Here is a 19,058-nt window from a genome sequence, read left to right on the forward strand (position 1 = left end):
TGGGGGGTGCTAACATAAATAGTATTATGTTTTAAATTTCAAATTCCACATGTTCATTGCTGATACATAGAAAACAAATTGACTTTTTTTCTTTATATATTAACCTTATATCCTACAGCTTGCTATTAATCACGTAGTTCCAGGATGTTTTTTTGTTGATTCTTTCTCATTTTTTGCATAGATGATCATGTCATCTGTGAACAAAAAGTTTTATTTCTTTCTTCCCAATCTGTATCCTTTTTATTTCCTTTGCTCATCTTTTTTAAAATATTCATTTTTTAATAAAAAAAAGACCATTTTTTAAATTTATTTTTGAGAGAGAGTGAGCAGGGGAGGTGCAGAGAGAGAGAAGGAGAGAGACTGAATCCCAAGCAGGACCCGCACCATCAGCATGGAGCCTGATGCAGGGTTCAAACTCACAAACCACAAGATCATGATCTGAGTCGAAATCAGGAGTTGGACGTTCAACCGACTAAGCCAACCAAGCACCCCAAATATTTATTTATTTTTGAGAGAGAGAGAGAGAGAGGGAGAAAGAAAGGGGGAGAGAGAGAGAGAGACAGAGAGAGCAAGCACAAGCATGGAGAAGGGGCAGAGAGAGAGAGGGACAGAGGATCCGAAGCAGGCTCTGTGCTGACAGGAGAGAGCCCAATGAGGGGCTCAAATTCACAAACTGTGAGATCATGACCTGAGCTGAATTCAGACACTCAACTGATCAGGCCTCCAAGGTGCCCCTCCTTTTCTCATCTTATTGTATTAGTTAGTACTTCCAGTATGATGTTGAAAGGCAGTAGTAAGAGGGAACATCTTGCCTTGTCCCTCATCTTGGTGGGAAAGCTTTAAGTTTCTTGCCTCTAACTATGATGTTAGCTGCAGGTGTTTTGTAGATACTATTTATCCAGTTGAGGAAGTTCCCCCCAATTCCTAGTTTACTGAGAATTTTTATCATTAATGGATATTGAATTTTGTCAAATGCTTTTTCTGCATTTATTGATAATGATTATGAAATATTTTTTAGCCTGTTGATGTGATGGATTACATTAATAGATTTTTTTTAATGTTTGTTTGTGAGAGATAGAGCGTGAGTGGGGGAGGGGCAGAGAGAGAGGGAGACGCAGAATCCAAGGCAGGCTCCAGGCTCTGTGCTGACAGCTCTGAGGTCAAACTGATACAGGGCTCAAACTCACAAACCTTGAGATCATGACCTGAGCCGAAGTCGGATGCTCAAGTGACTGAGCCACCCAGACACCCCACATTAATTGATTTTTGAATGTTGAACCAGCTTTGCATACCTGGGATAAATATCATTGTATACAATTCTTACACATTGTTGGATTTGAATTGCAAATGTTTTGTTGATATGACAAATATGTCCATGAGAGATATTTGTCTTCAGTTTTCTTTTCTTGTAATGTCTTTGGTTTTGGTATTAAAGTAATGTTGTCCTCATAGAATGAGTTCAGAAGTATTCCCTCTGCTTCTATCTTCTGGAAAAGATTGTGGTGAGATGGTATAATTTCTTCCTTGAATGTTGTCATTCAATTCAGTGTTGTCACTAGGGAACCCATCTGAGTTTGATGCTTTCTGTTTTGAAAGGTTATTGATTATTGATTCCATTTTTAAATTGATATAAAGCTATTCAGATTGTCTGTATCTTCTTGTATGAGTTTTAGTAGATTGTGTCTTTCAGGGAATTGGTTAATTTTATTTAGTTATCATATTTGTGGACATAGGCTTGTTCCTTGATTATCCTTTTTATATCCACAGGATCTGTAGTAATGTCCTCTCATTCACTTCTGATATGAGCAATTTGTACCCTCTCTTTTTTTCTTAGTGTGGCTATAGGCTTATTGATTTTATTGATCTTTTCAAAGAACCAGGTTTTGGTTTTATTGATTTTCTCTTTGATTTCCTGTTTTCAATTTCATTGATTTCTGCTCTAATTTATATTATTTCTTCTCCTTATTTTGGATTTAATAATTTCTTTTATTTTTCTACCTTCTTAAGGTTCAAGCTTAGATGATTGATTTTAAATCTTTCTTTTCTATGATTCAATACTGTAAGTTTCCCTTTAAGCACTACTTTTGCTATATCTCACAAATTTTGATAAGTTGTGTTTTCATTTTTTTAGTTCAAAATATTTTTGAATTTACCTTGAGGTTTCTTCTTTGACTCATCTAGAAGTATATTGTTTAATCTCTAAGTTTTGGGGGATTTTCCAGCTATCTCTCTGTTATTGATGTCTCATTTTAATTCCATGTGGTCTGATAGCAGACATAGTATGGTTTCTATGTTTTTAAATTTGTTAAGGTGTATTTTATGGCCCAGAATGTGGCCCATGTTGGTGAATGTTCCATGTGAGTTTGAGAAGAATGTGTATTCTGCTGTTGTTGGATGAAGTAGTCTATAGATGTCCATTATATCAGTTGATTGATGGTGATGTTGAGTTCAACTGTGTACTCACTGATTTTCTGACTGCTGGGTCTATCCATTTCTTTTTGTTGTTGTTGTTATATAAACCCATTTATTATAGGCTAGCAATATTTCAAATGGTGGAGTTTCTATTGGTCTTAAAACTCCTTCAGTCTCCTGATGGCCGACTTTACTGTGACAGCAGAAGTGCTGTTGTAGTGGTGTTGTAGGTCCAGGCACCACAGCTATAGTTTTCATGCAGGAACCACAATGCCAGATTTCCATAGCTCATCTTTTCATCTTGGTTTTGCCACAGAAGGAGCAAGTGTACTTGGCGTGCTGGCGTATTTCCATCTTCTTCACCATTTTCCTGAGAGAGGCACCATAATGGGTCCCATATTTACTGACAATTCCATCCTTCTTGGTGCATTTAGCCATGTTGCTTCAAACTAGATCTGAGCCCAGAGAGGACTATCCATTTCTGATAGAGGAGTGCTGAGATCTTCAACCATAATACTGGATTCATCTATTTCTCCCTGAAATTCTATCAGTCATTGCCTCACAGATTTTGAATCTCTGTTGTTAGACATATATATAATAAGAATTGTTATATCTTCTTGGAGAATTGACCCCTTTATCATTATTCAGTGCCCCTCTTTAACCCTGAAGACTTTTTTTGCTCTGAAGTTTGTTGTGTCTAAAGTTTTTTTTTTAAACATTTTTTTTTAAGTGTTTATTTATTTCTGAGATAGAGACAGAGCATAAGTAGGGGAGGGGTAGAGAGAGAGGGAGACACAGAATCCGAAGTAGGCTCCAGGCTCTGAGCTGTTAGCACAGAGCCCGATGCGGGGCTCGAACTCATAAACTGTGAGATTGGGACCTGAGCTGAAGTCAGTCGCTCAACCGACTGAGCCACCCAGGCGCCCCTGTTGTGTCTAAAGTTAATATAGTTACTCTTGCTTTCTTTTAATTAGTGTTAGAATGGTATACCTTTCTCCATCCATTTACTTTTAATCTATATGTGTCTTTATATTTAAAGGGAGGGTTTTTCATAAATGACATATAGTTGGGTTTGATCTTCTCTGACAATGTATCTTTTAATTGGTGCATTTAGACCATTGATGTTCAAAGTGATTATCGATATAGTTGGAATAATATCTGCCATATTTGCACCTGTTTTCTATTTGCTCTCCTTGTTCTTTTTTTTTTTAATGTTTATGTATTTTGAGAGAGAGAACAAGTGGGGGAGGGGCAGAGAGAGAGAGAGAGAGAGAGAGAGAGAGAATTCCAAGCAGGCTCCACACTGTCAACATGGAGCCCAACACTGGGCTCCAATTCATGAACCATGAAATCATGACCTAAGCCAAAATCAAGAGTCAGATGCTTAACTGACTGAGCCACCTAGGTGCTCCTTGTTCTTATTTTTGTCTCCTGCTCTTTTTTTGCTTTTGTGGTTTTTATTGAGCATTTTATATAATTCCGTTTTCTTTCCTTTCTTAGCATATTAATTTACTTCTTGTTCTTTTCTTTTTTTTTTTTTTTACTTTTTTTTGTAATCGCCTTAAGTTTGCCATACACATTTATACCTAATCCAAGTCTACCTTCAAATAACACCAGACTGCTTTACAGGTTGTGTGAGTACCTTATAATAACAAAATAATCTTGATTCTCCCTCTTGTCCCTTGTATCACTGATGTCATTTATTTGACATATACATAAGCATATATATACATAATCAAATACATTGTGGCTATTTATTATTTTGAACAAATTTATCTGTAGATCAATTAAGAGTAAGAAAAAGAGGGACTCCTTGGTGGCTCAGTCAGTTAAGCATCAACTCTTGATTTCAGCACAGGTCATAATCTCACAGTTCATGAGATTGAACCCCACATTGGGCTCTGCACTGACAGTGTGGAGCCTGCTTGGGATTTCTTCTCTCTCTCTCTCTCTCTGCCCCTCCCTTGCTCTCTCTCTCTCCCTCTCTCAATAAATAAGTAAACATTTAAAAAAGAATAAGAAAAAGAAAAGTTTGTATTTTAATTTCACTTATTCTTTCTTTGAGGTCCTTGTTTTAAAAGTGTATATTGATTTTGAGAGAGAAAGAGAGAGAGAGAGAGAGAGAGAGAGAGAGAGAGAATCCCAAGCAGCCTCCACACAGTCAGTACAGAGCCCAATGTGGGGCTCAATCTCATGAACCATGAAATCATGACCTAAGACAAAATCAAGAGTCTGACACTTAACTGACTGAGCCATGCAGGTGCCCCAATGCTCTTTCTTTCTTTATGTAGATCTGGGCTTCTGACCTATATGTTTCCTTATCTCTAAAGGAAAATTCCTTGCAAAACGGGTCTACTGGCAGCAAATTCTCAATTTTTGTTTGAGAAAAACTTTATTTCTCCTTTACTTTTTTTTTTTTTTTTGAGAGAGAGAGCACAAGCAGGGGAGGGGCAGAGAGAGGGGGACAGAGGATCAGAAGTGGCCTCTGCACTGACAACAACCAGGAGATCATGACCTGAGCCCAAGTTGGACACTCCATTGACTGAGCCACCCAGAAGTCCCTATTTCTCCTTCATTTTGAATGATAATTTCACAGGGTACAGAACTGTAAGTTGGTGGAGTTTTTCTCTCTACACTGTAAATATTTCACTCCACTCTCTTCTTGTTTGAATGGTTTCTGAGGAGAACGTAAATTTAGTTCCCAATTTTGATCCTCCATAAGTAAGGTATATTTTCCTCTGTCTTCTTTCAGGATTTATCTTCTTACTTTCTACTTTTTTATTCTTTTTATTTTTTAATTTTTTTTAACATTTATTTATTTTTGAGACAGAGAGAGACAGAGCATGAATGGGGGAGGGTCAGAGAGAGGGAGACACAGAATCGGAAACAGGCTCCAGACTCTGAGCTGTCAGCACAGAGCCCAATGAGGGGCTGGAACTCACGGACCGCGAGATCATGACCTGAGCTGAAGTCGGCTGCCCAACCGATTGAGCCACCCAGGTGCCCCTCTACTTTTTTATTCTTTATCTTTGATTTTCTATAGTTTGAAGATGATATTCCTTGGTATAGCTTTTCGGGGGCATTTATTCCATGTGGTGTTCTCTGAGCTTCCTGGTTCTGTGGTTTGGTGTCTGACATTAATTTGGGGGAAATTCTCAGGCATTATTGTTTCAAAGATTTCTTTTGTTCCTTCTTCTCTTCCTGGCATTTCCATTTACATGTCTGTAACACCTTTTGTAGTTGTCCAACAGTTCTTGGATATTATGGGTTTTTTCCCACTCTTTTTCCGTTTTCTTTTTAGTTTTGGAAGTTACTCCTGAAATATCTTCAAGCTCAGAGATTCTTTCCTCAGCTGTGTCCAATCTACTAATAAGCCATTAAAGGTATTCTTCATTTCTGTTACACTTTTTTTTTTGTATCTCTAACATTTCTTTGGGTTCTTTCTTAGAATTTCTAACTCTCCGTGTAGGTTACCCATCTCTTCTTGTATGTTGTCTACTTTATCCATTAGAGCTGTTAGCATTAAAATTTTTTTTTTCAACGTTTTTTTATTTATTTTTGGGACAGAGAGAGACAGAGCATGAACGGGGGAGGGGCAGAGAGAGAGGGAGACACAGAATCGGAAACAGGCTCCAGGCTCCGAGCCATCAGCCCAGAGCCTGACGCGGGGCTCGAACTCACGGACCGCGAGATCGTGACCTGGCTGAAGTCGGACGCTTAACCGACTGCGCCACCCAGGCGCCCCTCATTAAAATTTTTTTAATGTTTATTTATTTTTGAGAGAGAGAGACAGAGCTTGAGTGGGGGAGGGGCAGAGAGAGAGGGAGACACAGAATCCGAAGCAGGTTCCAGGCCCTGAGTTGTCAGCACAGAGCCCGACACAGGGCTCGAACTCACAAACTCAGAGATCATGACCTGAATTGAAGTCAGACACCTAATCAACTGAGCCACCCACCCAGGCACCCCAGAGCTGTTAGCATTTTAATTACAGTTGTGGCAAATTCCTAATCTGATACTTCCAACGTCCCTGCCATTTCTGAGTCTGGTTCTGATGCTTGTTCTGTCTCTTTAAACTGTGTTTTTTGCCTTTTAGTATGTCTTGTAATTTTTTTTTTTATAGCCAGTCATGATGCACTATGTAAAAGGAACTTCTGCAAATAGGCTAAGTAATACAGTAGTAACGTGTTGCTGAGAGAAGAAGTGTTCTATAGTCCTATGATTAGGTCTCAGACTCTTTGTGAGCCTGTGCCTCTGGACTGTGAACTTCACATGTGCTTCTCAGTTGTTCCCCCCTGTAGTTGGGATATGATGGCTAGGGTGGACTGGAGTTGAATTTTTCCCTTCTCCCACATGGATTGCTGGAGTCAACTGGAGTTGTCTATATATTTTTTATCATAGTACTTTTCAAAAATAAAATAAAATTACCTTCAGTCCTCCCTAAATTTACAGAGTCTAGGAGACTCCTTTTCATTGCTCTTATTTTTCCCTCTTACTGTCTTCACCATAATAATCAGTCGGGGCTTTAGCAGCATTGTGGTTGGAGCTGCCCTATTTTGACAAAATTTCTCTTTCTTGAAATTTCTATGAATTGAGAGGAAAAGGTCTCAGCAAATCCCCCCAGCACTGGTTTGTGAGAGGAGAGTGTATTAGTTAGGGCTTTTTTTGGACAAGCAGAGATGACCCTGCAGGATTGATGGTTTATTGCTGTCCCTTGGCTAGGACAGCCAGCAGGCAGCATGGAGAACTGAGATCCACCTCAGCATTGCCAGGAGACATCCTGAGCACAGCCGCTGCCCTGCTTTCTTATCTGGCATTTGTGCTTCTTGGGGGAGCCAGTGAAGCTGCTCCTTGTCTTTTCAGCCACATGCAGTTCTGAGAGGATCTCAGCCCACTACCTCTGCTGCTGTGTTGTGTCTCATCACTCACCGCTTGGGCCAGGGCTGACTGAACTTAGAGTGGACAACAGATCCGGGAGAGTTGGGACAGTAACTCTCAGGCTGGCCTGAGCCAGTCAGGCTCCCAGTCCGGAAAGGAAAGGAAAGGAAAGGAGAGGAGAGGAGAGGAGAGGAGAGGAGAGGAGAGGGGAGGGGAGGGGAGGGGAGGGGAGGGGAGGGGAGGGGAGGGGAGGGGAGGGAAGGGGAAGGGGAAGGGGAAGGGGAAGGGGAAGAAGGGAAGGGGAAGGAGTAGGGGAAGAAGGGGAAGGGGAAGGGAAGGACGAGGGAGGGTGGGCCTCCCCAGCGGCACCTGGGTGGCTCAGTCAGTTAAGCCATTGAATCTTGATTTTGGCTCAGGTCATGATCTCACAGTTCATGGGTTCAAGCCCCATGTGGGGCTCTGCTCTGGCAGCATCAAGCCTGGTTGGGATTCTCCCTCTCTCCCTCTCTCTCTCTCCCTTTCTCTCTGCCCCTCCCTTGTGCTCTCTGTCTCTCTCAAAATAATAAGCTTAAAAGAAAATGTTAACCCAAAGTGCAGCTTCATTGAAAGGAAGTTTCAGGCATTACCTGCTGGTGGGAAATTAGCTGGTGTGAAAGTGGGGAGCAGAAAGCAAAGAACCTAAGAGTGTCCCTAAGATGTGTTTGTATCAGGAGAGAGAAAAGGAGGAAAGAGAGCAGCTTGGGATGGGCTGATCTAACCTAGCAGCTGGATCATTCATTCAGCAAGTATCTGTTAAACATCTAACAGTGCCAGGCCTGTTCCAGACTTTGGAAAAAATTACTCAAAAATCTCAGCCCTCCTTGTGCTGATTTGGCAAGGGTGGGGACGGCAGTGTAAGAGGATGCGAGAACGATGATCATAAGAAAAGGTAAATTATATTACATTAGAAAGTGAGAAGTGCACAGGGCGCCTGCATGGTTCAGTTCGTTAAGCATCTGACTCCCGATCTCAGCTCAGGTCTCGACCTTAGGATTGTGAATTCACGCTCCTCTTTGGGCTCTGTGCTGGCTGTGAAGCCTACTTAAAAAATAAAATTAAAAAACCCACAAAACATATGCCCACATTAGAACCTGTGTATAAATATTCATAGCAGCATTATTATTAATAGTCGACAAGTAGAAACAACCCTAATGTCCACCAAATGATGAATGGAAAAAGAAAATGGGGTATATCCATACATTGGAATGTTACTTGAAAATAAAAAGAAATAAAATACTGGTATATGCTACAAACATATACCCTATCTTTGAAAACATTATTTAATGTGAAAGAAACCGGTCAGTAAAGACCACATATTGTACAATTCCATTTAGATGAAATATCCAGAAAAGGCGAGGCTGTCGAGACAGGAAGCAGATTGGTGGTGAGGAGTCTGGGAGGAAATGAGGACTACTAAGGGGCACAGAGCTTCTTTTTAGGGGTGATGAAAATACTCTAAGATTGATTATGGTGATGGCTGTTCAAGTCTGTGAATGTACAAAAAATCCTGAATTGTGCACTTTCAATTGGGGAACTGTATGGTAGGTTAGTTACATCACAAATAAAGCTGTTATTTCTTAAAGGCTTGAAAGAAAAGCACACAGCACAATTTCCCTAAGGGGGCCCTTACTGCAGAACACCTCATGTGAGCGTGGGTCACAGCCTGACATTGAGACCAAGCCGACCACAAACGACTCCAGCCAATCACACTTGGTGATGCCTGGTCACGCTCTGGTCACACGGAGCTGTTGGTACTTAACATCGATCATGGGAGCTCAGGCTGACAGAGCTGATTACACATAGCACATATAGCAGTGGCTAAGGGCACAGACTCTGCAATGACACAAACCTAATTTTGTGTCAGAGAGCCACCGTGGCTCTCTGTCTGATGACCACTGGCAAGTTAACCTCTCTCAGCCTCAGTTTCCTCATGTGTACATGAGAGACGATAATACCTGCTCCACAGGGAGGTTAAGGGGATTAAAGGAAACTCTACTGTAGAACAGTTAGCACAGTGCTTACAACACAGAATAAACTTTACAGACAAGGACAAAGAATTTGAATTCTGTTGCTTAAAGACCAAAGTAGTGACTTTGGAATGCTGCTACCTGCTCGGCACCTGGCTTTTATCTGGCTCCTCTGTGGCAAATACGCACACAGCCTAAAGCACTGGGCTCTGCCCTAGAGCCTCTTGGCCACCTCCACCACATCACTAATGAGCAAACCTGAGCTTCCGGAAGCTTCTAGGAGAACATTCCAACTAAGAAACTGGACCTTTTGATGCAGATCCAGAACATGAAACAACATGGACCCTCAAAGCATGAGCTGAGACAGGGAGCTATAAAAGAAACTCAGAATAGGAAATAATTGCAATTGGTTACCCCAGGAATGCAGAGGCATTTCAACAACAGAAAATCTATGTAATGTAATACATGCACCTCACTGTATGGTTAAAGGAGAAAAATGTGATCGTCTCAATAACTGCAAAAAGTAGGTAATAAAATTCAATATTCATTTATGATTAAACATTAGTAAACCAGAGTTAAAGAGAAAGTCCTGTTCCTGACACATACGTATCAAACAACATACATAATGGTGAAACAATAAAACTATTCCCAGACTAGGAACAAGGCAAGGATGCTGGGTATTATTCTTACTATTTGATATTGTAATAGTAGCCAGCTGATTTTCAACAACGATCTCCAAACTACCCAACAGGGAAAGAATATTGTCTTTTCAGCAAATGGTAGTGGATATCCAAAGGAATGAAGCTGGACTCTTACCTTATACCATATATAAGAATGAACTAGGGGCGCCTGGGTGACTCAGTCGGTTAAGCAGCCGACTTCGGCTCAGGTCATGATCTCGCGGTCCGTGGGTTCAAGCCCCACGTCCGGCTCTGTGCTGACAGCTCAGAGCCTGGAGCCTGCTTCAGATTCTGTGTCTCCCTCTTTCTCTGACCCTCCCCTGTTCATGCTCTCTCTCTCTCTCTCTGTCTCAAAAATAAATAAATGTTAAAAAAATTAAAAAAAAAGAATGAACTAGAAATGGATTAAAGACCTACATGTAAGAGCTAAAACTGTAAAACTTTTAGAAGAAAACATAAGTACACATTTTCATAACCTGGGATTAGGCAATGATTTCTTAGATATGACACTAAAAGCACGAGCAACCAAAGAAAAAATAGATAAATCAAAACAAATACTTGTGTGTTTTATTTTTTTTTAATGCTTATGTATTTATTTCGAGAGAAAGAGAGCACATGTGGGGGAGGGGCACAGAGAGAGAATCCCAAGGAAGTCCCATGCTCAGCCCTGAACCTGATGCAGGGCTCGACTCCACAATCCCGAGATCGTGACCTGAGCAAATATCAAGAATTGGATGCTCAACTGACTGAGCACCCAGATGCCCCAAAACTTGTGTGGTTTTTTTCTTTTCAGTTTTTTTTTTTTTAAGGTTTATTTATTTTTGAGAAAGAGAGAGACAGAACACGAGCAGGGGAGGAGCAGAGAGAGAGAGGGAGACACAGAATCTGAAACAGGCTCCAGACTCTGAGCTGTATGCACAAAGACTGACGCGGGGCTCGAACTCACCAACGGTGAGATCATGACCTGAGCCGAAGTTGGACGCTCAACCAACTGAGCCACCCACGTATCCTAAAACTTGTGTTTTTTAAAGGACACTATTGAGAAAGTGAAAAGACAACCCACAGAATGGGAAAAAATATTTGGACATCATATATTTGATTAGGGTCTATTAACGAATATATAAAGAACTCTTACAATTCAACAATAAAAAATTTTAAAAATGGACAAAGGAGAGGTGCCTCAGTGGCTCAGTTGGTTAAGCGTTTGACTTGGCGCAGGTCATGATCTCACGGTTCATGGGTTCAAGCCTCACGTCGGGCTCTGTGCTGACAACTCAGAGCCTGAAGCTTGCTTTGGATTCTGTGTCTCCCTCTCTCTGCCCCTCCACTGCTTGCACTCTGTCTCTCTCTGTCTCTCAAAAATAAATAAATGACAGGGCGCCTGGGTGGCTTAGTCAGTTAAGTGTCTGACTTTGGTTCAGGTCATGATTTCCCTGCTCATGAGTTCCAGCCCCACATCAGGCTCTGGGCCAACAGCTCAGAGCCTGGAGCCCATTTCGGATTCTGTGTCTTCCTCTCTCTTTCTCTGCACCTCTCCTGTTAATACTCTGTCTCTCTCTCTCTCGAAAATAAATAAACATTAAAAAAATCATTAAAAAATAAATGTTAAAAACTTTTTTAAAAACAAAAATGGACATGGGGCGCCTGGGTGGCGCAGTCGGTTAAGCGTCCGACTTCAGCCAGGTCACGATCTCGCGGTCCGTGAGTTCGAGCCCCGCGTCAGGCTCTGGGCTGATGGCTCAGAGCCTGGAGCCTGTTTCCGATTCTGTGTCTCCCTCTCTCTCTGACCCTCCCCCGTTCATGCTATGTCTCTCTCTGTCCCAAAAATAAATTAAAAACGTTGAAAAAAAAACAAAAAAAAAAAACAAAAAAACAAAAATGGACAAAGTATTGAAGGTGTCTGGCTGGCTCAGTCAGAAGAGCACGTGACTCTTGATCTTGGGGTCGTGAGGTTGAGCCAGCCAGGTGACCCGTAGCTATAATTTTTTTTTAATGAAAAATAACAAATGTTGGCAAAGACATGGAGGAAAACTTCAGAAACATTCAGAAACTTCATGAATTGCTGGGAGAAATGTAAAATGGGACAGCCGCTATGGAAACCAGTTTCGCAGTTCCCCAAAAAGTTATACATAGAGTTACCACACAACCCAACAGTTCTACTCTGAGATATATATCCAAGAGAATTGCAAATGTGTTTTTGTACAAAAGCTTGTGCATGAATGTTCATAGAAGCATTATTCAGAAGTAGAAACAACGTGGATGTCCATCAACTGGTGAATGGATAAACAAAATGTGGTTAGTCAGTAAATGGACTAGTATTCAGCCGTAGAAAGGAATGAAGTACTGATTCATGCTACAATGCAGATGAACCTTGAGAACATTATGCTAAGTTTAAGAAGCCAGATATGAGACCATATATTACATGATTCCATTTATATGAAATGTCCAGAATAGTTAAATCTAAAGGTGCTTTCCAAAGGCTGAGGAGGAGGGGGAATGGAAATTTCCTACCAATGAGTTAGGAATTTATTTTGGGGTTAATAAAAATGTTCCAGAATTAAATAACAGTGATGGTTGTACAGCCTAAAAACTCTTGAATTCACCAGTTTAAAATGGTGAGTTTTATGGTATGTGAATTATATCTCAATAAAAACAACTATGAAGTTAGAAAATCCAGTTCCAGAAATTCTAGTTCTTGGTACACTTTAGGGACACACACACTCCCCATGCACCAGAGGTATATATAAGGATGTTTACTTTAGTAGATTCAAGGTGACCACAAATTCTTTGCTTTCTCTCCTATCAAAGGTGGGTCTATTTTCCCACTTTTTGAATCTGAGCTGGTCTTTTGACTTTCTTTCTCTTTCTCTTTCTTTCTTCTTTTCTTTCTTCCTTCCTTTCTTTCTTTCTTCTTTTAATGTTTATTTATTTTTGAGAGAGAGAAACAGAGTGCAAGCAGAGGAGGGGCAGAGAGAGAGAGAGAGAGAGAGAGAGAGAGAATCTGAAACAAGCTCCAGGCTTTGAGCTGTCAGCACAGAGCCTGACGAGGGGCCCGAACTTGGGAACAGTGAGATCATGACCTGAGCTGAAGGTGGGCGCTCAGCTGACTGAGCCACCCAGGCACCCCTGTGACTTTCCTAAACCAATATTGCTGAGACCTTGGAGCTTCTGCTGTCACTTTCTTAGAACATTGCCACCATTTTCTGAAGAAGTCCAGCTGGAAAGAGACAGCCAGAAATCCCAGCTGAGGCTCCAGACATGTCATTGAGGCCACCATAAGCCAATCAGTCAAGCTGCCAGTTAACCGCAGCTTGTTTCAGTTAACCACAGCCATTAAGTGAGTCCAGGTGAGATCAGAAGAATCATCTTGTCATCCCACAGAATCATGAGAAATAACAAACTATTATTGTTTTAAGCCACTACATTTTGGGGATGGTTTGTTACCCAGCAATAGCTGATTGATACAATACTGGGACAACTTGCCTGAAAGATCAAAACTTGGGAAGCAACCCAAGTGCCGGCTGGATGATGTAGTGGTTAAGAGCCTAACTTTGGCTCCAGACTTGGGCCCCAAATCATACCCTGACAACTTACCAGCTGTGTGATGATGAGAAATTTGATTTATGCCTATGCCCTCCTAGGTCCTTGTGAGAATTAAAGGGGTTAATATGCAGAGAGGACTTGGAAACGTTTCTGGGAGAGAGGAATGCTATTAAGTGTTGGCTATGGGTATTACATGGCCACCAACAAAATGTGGTCCATGTATGTGCTGGAGGTGATAAAGGAGTAAATTCATGTATATCAACTTGGACAATTCTTACAAATATGTGACTTATTGGGAAAAGTAAGTTGTCGGGCTATTACAATTATGTAAAACTATTTTTTAGATTCAGGGAGGAGCACATAAACCACTTCAGAGTGTTTGCATCTTTGGAGGTAAAGATGGGAATGAATTTCTAAGTAGAAATCAAGTATTTTTACCTTAATCACGATATTCCGGTTGCACATTTTGGACACAAAGGACACTGGTTGCATCATTTTGGAAGCAAACTAAAGCTAAAACTCTAACATTTGTTCATTTGGTTTGGTGGGAATATTTTTTTTCTTCCTTGTCCTTTACTTCCACCCCTCTCCAACCCCCAAATTCCTGTAACTAATTTAATTACAATTGTTCTGAATTCTTTCTTCCTGCATGCAGCTTGGGGACCTGGCCTTCTCCAGTCAGCCCTGACACCTGTCTTGTCACAGGCAGGCTCAGCCAGTGTGCACGGCACCCGGTACTGCTCTCCAGGGCCCCCCAGCTTGGGCCCACCCATGCCCGCAGGTGGCTGTATTATTGCCGAAGTTTCAGATCTCACGCTTTGATCCTCAACGTGCTTGAAGAGTATCAACTCATTAGCTTCACTGTCTGAAAATAAGGGCTTTCCCCATCCTCCACTGCAAGGGGTCCTGACACCCTCCTACAATCAGCTGCAGGTAAACCTTAGGGAGGGGTGTTTGTACAAAAGATGTCTGAGAAAGGGGGAACACAACAGACACACACGCCAGAGGCGATTTCCTTCCGTGGCAGATGCCAAATGAAGGACTTTATCAGGCTCTTTAAATTTTTAAAGACTTGTTGGTGATGTTTTGTCTTGCTGTCCCTGTTTTAATGAGGAGGGCACACAAATGGGTTCTGGTGTCCTTAACTACTGTGTGTGAGGGTGTGAGAGCAAAGACCGCTGCAGAGGGCTATAAAATACAGATTAGTAGGTGAGGGAGAGGCTTGGAATCAGGAGACCTGCTCCTGGATTCTTCTGTTTGGACACTTCCCTCTTGTCAGTCCAGGGTTTTATATCCACAGGGAGATCCTGATGTTGTTCTTTTTGGTTTTCCTTGATAAGTTCTCGATTAGACACTCTGGAAAATTGGAGTTTGGATAAGACTGGTTGTTTTTGTTCTTTTAGGATTTTATTTTTAAGTAATCTCTGCACCCAACATCAGGCTCGAACTTACAACCCCAAGATCAAGAGTTGCACACTCAACCAAATGAACCAGCCAGGTGTCCTGGATAAGACTGGTATTTAACTCACAAATAACACACGCTCTCTGTAGAAAACTAATAGGAAAAAAAACAAAACAAAACAAAACACAAAACATAGACAAGCCAAAAAGGAAGAAAGAGAGAGAGCACCTAGTATGTACTAGCACTGTGCTAGGAGCTAGCGATATCATGGGGAGCAAACTGTAAATCCCATGAAGACACACACCTTGTCTGTTATGTTTCGAGGTTGGCACTGGCCTGCTTGCTGGGAAATTGTAGAGCTTGAGCTGGGTGCTGGTTACACTGGTATATACATTTGTAAAAATTATTCAAGCTTCACATTTAAGATTTGCACACTCAACTAAGTGTAAGTTATTTCTCAATAAAATAAAATGTTCTAAGAAGTATTTCTCAGAGTATAGGCCTACCATTAGGTGGTTTTAAATCACATAGGCCACCCCCTGCCCCTCCAAAATTCCTTTTAATTCTCTTTCAGTCCTTGAAGGAGAAAGTTTCACTTTGATGTCCGTATGTCTTCAACATCTAACACTTAGTGATTTCCCTTTTTAAACAGAGCTTATCCTAGGCTCGGCCCCCAGCAGGCAATAATCTCCAGCTGGAACCTAGTGACATTGTTTTATTTTTATTGAACTGATTCACTATTTATGGCAAGTGGTGTTGGTTTCCCATTTGATGTAGTAATGTTGCTTTTTTTTTAAGTAAATATTTCCAGCAAATTTAAATTAAAAGTGAGTTGACTTTAATACTAATTTTACATATAGAGTACTCCTGGGATATGGATGGGGCAAAAACAAAAATGATTCCTTTTCTTTTTTTTTAACAATTTTTAATTTTTTTATTTTTTTTTATTTTTTTTATTTTAGAAAGAGAGAGAGCAGGAGTCGGGGGAGAGGGGCAGAGGGAGAGAGAGAGAGAATCGACGTTGAGTGTGGAGCCCAATGTGGAGCTTGAATTCATGACCCTGGGATGGTAACCTGAACCAAAATCAAAAGTCAGATGCTCAAGTGACTGAGACACCCAGGCACCCCCAAAGACTATTCTTCAATGACTGAAGTTTGGAGAACATGGTTCTAGTAAATTTGAGCTAGAAAAACAAACTGTCACTTGGCTGCACATACACACCTGCAGCTACACTCTCTGTTGAAGGAAACTTGAAAAGAATTGTCCATACATTTTTCCTCACCTCTAATTTACTCTTCTGTCTAATCCAGTATTGTTACTGGGTTGACTTCTTGCTAAAACTATGCTCCCAACAAACTCGAGCAGCCAAATTCAATGGACATATCTCTGACCACATCTTTCAAGCTCCCAGCAACTTTGACCCAACTGATCACTTCCTCTTTTCTGAAACCCTTTCATTTGTGGACTTCAATCTTATGGTTGGTTTTCCTTTTACCTCTCTTAGTCCCTCCTTCCCTGCCCAGTCTTCAAATGTCACAGGGCAACAGGGCTAATCCAATGCATCTGAGTGTTGACTGTTCGGAGATACCCATGTTGGTATATCCAACCCTGCCCATAGCCCATGGTGAACTTGACATCTGCATCTGGCTAGCTCCAACTTCACAATCCAGATGTAACTTGATTCCTCCTGCACTTGATTTTGTCTCCATAAATAGCACCATCTCCTCTTTTCCTTCATCCTCAAAATCAATCTATCATCAAGTCTTGTCAATTTCACCCCACAGCTCTATCTGGAATCTGACCACTCTACTTCATCTTGTCTTGTGGCCCCAGGCAAGCTCATCATCTCTTGCCTGGACCCAGCACCAGCCTTCTCTCTTGTCCTTCATTCATTCCTCCTGCCCCCAGTTCATTTTCACACAGCAGCCGGAAGGATTGCTACAAAATATAAATCAGGCAATATTCCTCCTCTGCTTAAAATTTTTCAGTGATTTTCTTTTATTCTGGAATAAAAGACTACTCTCTGTGGCTACAGAGCCCTATATGATCTGGCGCACACCTGTTTCTCTGCCGTTACCTCATCTGTCTCTCTGATTCATTCTGCTTCGGCCACACTGACTTCTTTGTTCCTGGTTTGTAGAAGTTGCTTACCTCAGGACCTTGGCACATGCCTGTTCCTTCTGCCTGGAATACTTTCTCCCAACTTTTCCATGACTGACTCCTTCTCAGCCTTCAGGTCTTAGCTTCAGTGTTGCTTCCTCAGAGCATCTGCCCTGACCATTCTGTCAATAAATTGGCTTCCCTAGAGATTTTCTTGTTACTTTATCTCCACCTTAGCACTTTCAGTAGTCTCTAATTATCTTGTTTGTTAACTTCTCTACTTTTTTTCTTACAAACTCCTTGAAAGGACCTTGTTTATTTGATTTACTGCTGCATCCTCGATGCCCCAAATAGCACCTGACACATGGTAGGCCCTCAATAAGTATTTCTTGAATGTAATAAATAGAGAGGTAGGTGGGGACTAGACCAGGCAGAACCTTGACAGAGCATAGTGCAGAGGCCTTTAGGAATTTTAATCAGATAAAGTGATCAGTTTGTTTGTTTGTTTGTTTATGTTTTATGTTTTATTTGCTTATTCATTTAGGAAGTTTTATTTTAAAACGTTTCTTTATTTTGAGAAAGAGAGAGAATGCAAGCAGGGGAGGGCAGAGAGAGAGGGAGAGAGAGAGAGAGAGAGAGAGAGAGAGAGAGAGAGAGAGAGAGAGAATCCCAAGCGGGCTCCATGCGGTCAGCGCAGAGCCCGATGCGGAGCTCAAACTCACAAACCGTGAGATCATGACCTGAGCCAAATCAAAAGTCAGACATTCAACCTACTGAGCCCCCCAGGCGCCCCTATTTAGGCAGTTTTAAGTGATCAGTCTGACATGAGTGGGGAAAACAGGTAGGAGGGGAATTAAGGAAGGCTACTGCAGTCGTCCAGGAGAGAGATGGTAGAATAAGATGCACAAAGCGTTTAGCATTTGATGATATGGACAAAGGGGGAGTTACTATTACCAATAAAGCAGGCAAGCAAGGGCTGCCTGAACTGACTAAGGAAAGTGCTGAGTTCAGAGAGAGAGAGATTTGTGTATCCTCTGGAATTTTTGAGCCCCCAATCTCCTCCCCTGGTGAAAGGCTAGAATTTCTTCCCTTGTCAAGTTATTTGAACTGTATTCTGACAGTTTATTCTTCATTCATATGTGCGTCTTCCCACTAGTGTTTCTCCTCATCACCACTGGCTGGGAGGGAGAATTTCATAGAGAGAGCTTCTAACACTTCTCATTAGCTGTGTGACCTGGTAGGGCACCCAGTCTCTCCGAACTCAGTTTCATCTGTAAAATGAAGACTCTGATATCTATCCTGTCCATCGTGGGGATCAGGGAATAACTGTACCAAAAATATTTTCAAAATTCAGGAAAAAGTATTACTATTATTATCTCATTCAACAAATATTTATTAAGCACCTGCTAAGTGCCAGGCACTGCCGTTGGTGCTGGGAATATAGTAATGGTGTGCGGAGAGGAGACAAAAATCCAGCCCTTATGGGGTTGGTTATTATGAAGTCCATTTAGATTGTGGGCTTTTTGGATTTTGATCATCTTTTCAAAATTGTCTGATCGCCATGGGCTCCTGTTAAAAAATATATATTCTTCACCCAACCAGAGTCTTGGTCAGAATAGGGAAGGTAGAATGCAGGATTAACTAACTCCCTGAAGTTGTTCAGAAAGGACTGAAAATAAGAGATTATGTGGATTAAAGTGCCTCCTTTTTTCTTTCCCAAACACTGATCAGCCAGTCAGAAATCCTGCGTACATGTCTGTTTATACACTGAATTTTCCAAAACAGTTCTTATAAGAAGTGGCTTCAGATGCCTCCTAGGGAAAGCAAGTCCAAACGTCAGAACCAGCCATGTGACCTTGAAGGAGAAGGCAGTGAAGATAGCAGAAACTGCTGCCCTTGGTGGTGTTTTTGTCTGCCAGAGAGCTTGCTGTGCAGCTGGGGCAGGCCACCTTCCTGATCTGGATCTAGGTGTCTTCATCACCAGAACAAGGTCAGGATTTCCTGAATACCAGTTCATGGAGGCCTGCTGGGTTAGCAGCA

At 41.5% G+C, this 19,058-nt stretch overlaps 1 protein-coding gene and 1 pseudogene across 2 annotated transcripts in view; one reads left to right on the top strand and one right to left on the bottom strand.

Moving 5' to 3' along the window:
- CDH3 (cadherin 3) overlaps nt 1-19,058 on the top strand; it is a 114,443-nt gene that overhangs the window by 39,156 nt on the left and 56,229 nt on the right. For both annotated transcript variants that reach the window (XM_058709687.1, XM_058709688.1), the window contains 2 exons: nt 14,172-14,449; nt 15,881-16,090. In XM_058709687.1, the coding sequence (XP_058565670.1) occupies nt 16,082-16,090 (9 nt within the window). In that variant the 5' untranslated portion in view covers nt 14,172-14,449; nt 15,881-16,081. The remainder of the gene's footprint in view (nt 1-14,171; nt 14,450-15,880; nt 16,091-19,058) is intronic.
- On the bottom strand, nt 2,571-2,850 carry LOC131499205 (60S ribosomal protein L37a-like; annotated as a pseudogene).

The sequence above is a fragment of the Neofelis nebulosa genome, chromosome 17 (assembly GCF_028018385.1).
Source record: "Neofelis nebulosa isolate mNeoNeb1 chromosome 17, mNeoNeb1.pri, whole genome shotgun sequence".
NCBI lineage: Eukaryota > Metazoa > Chordata > Mammalia > Carnivora > Felidae > Neofelis > Neofelis nebulosa.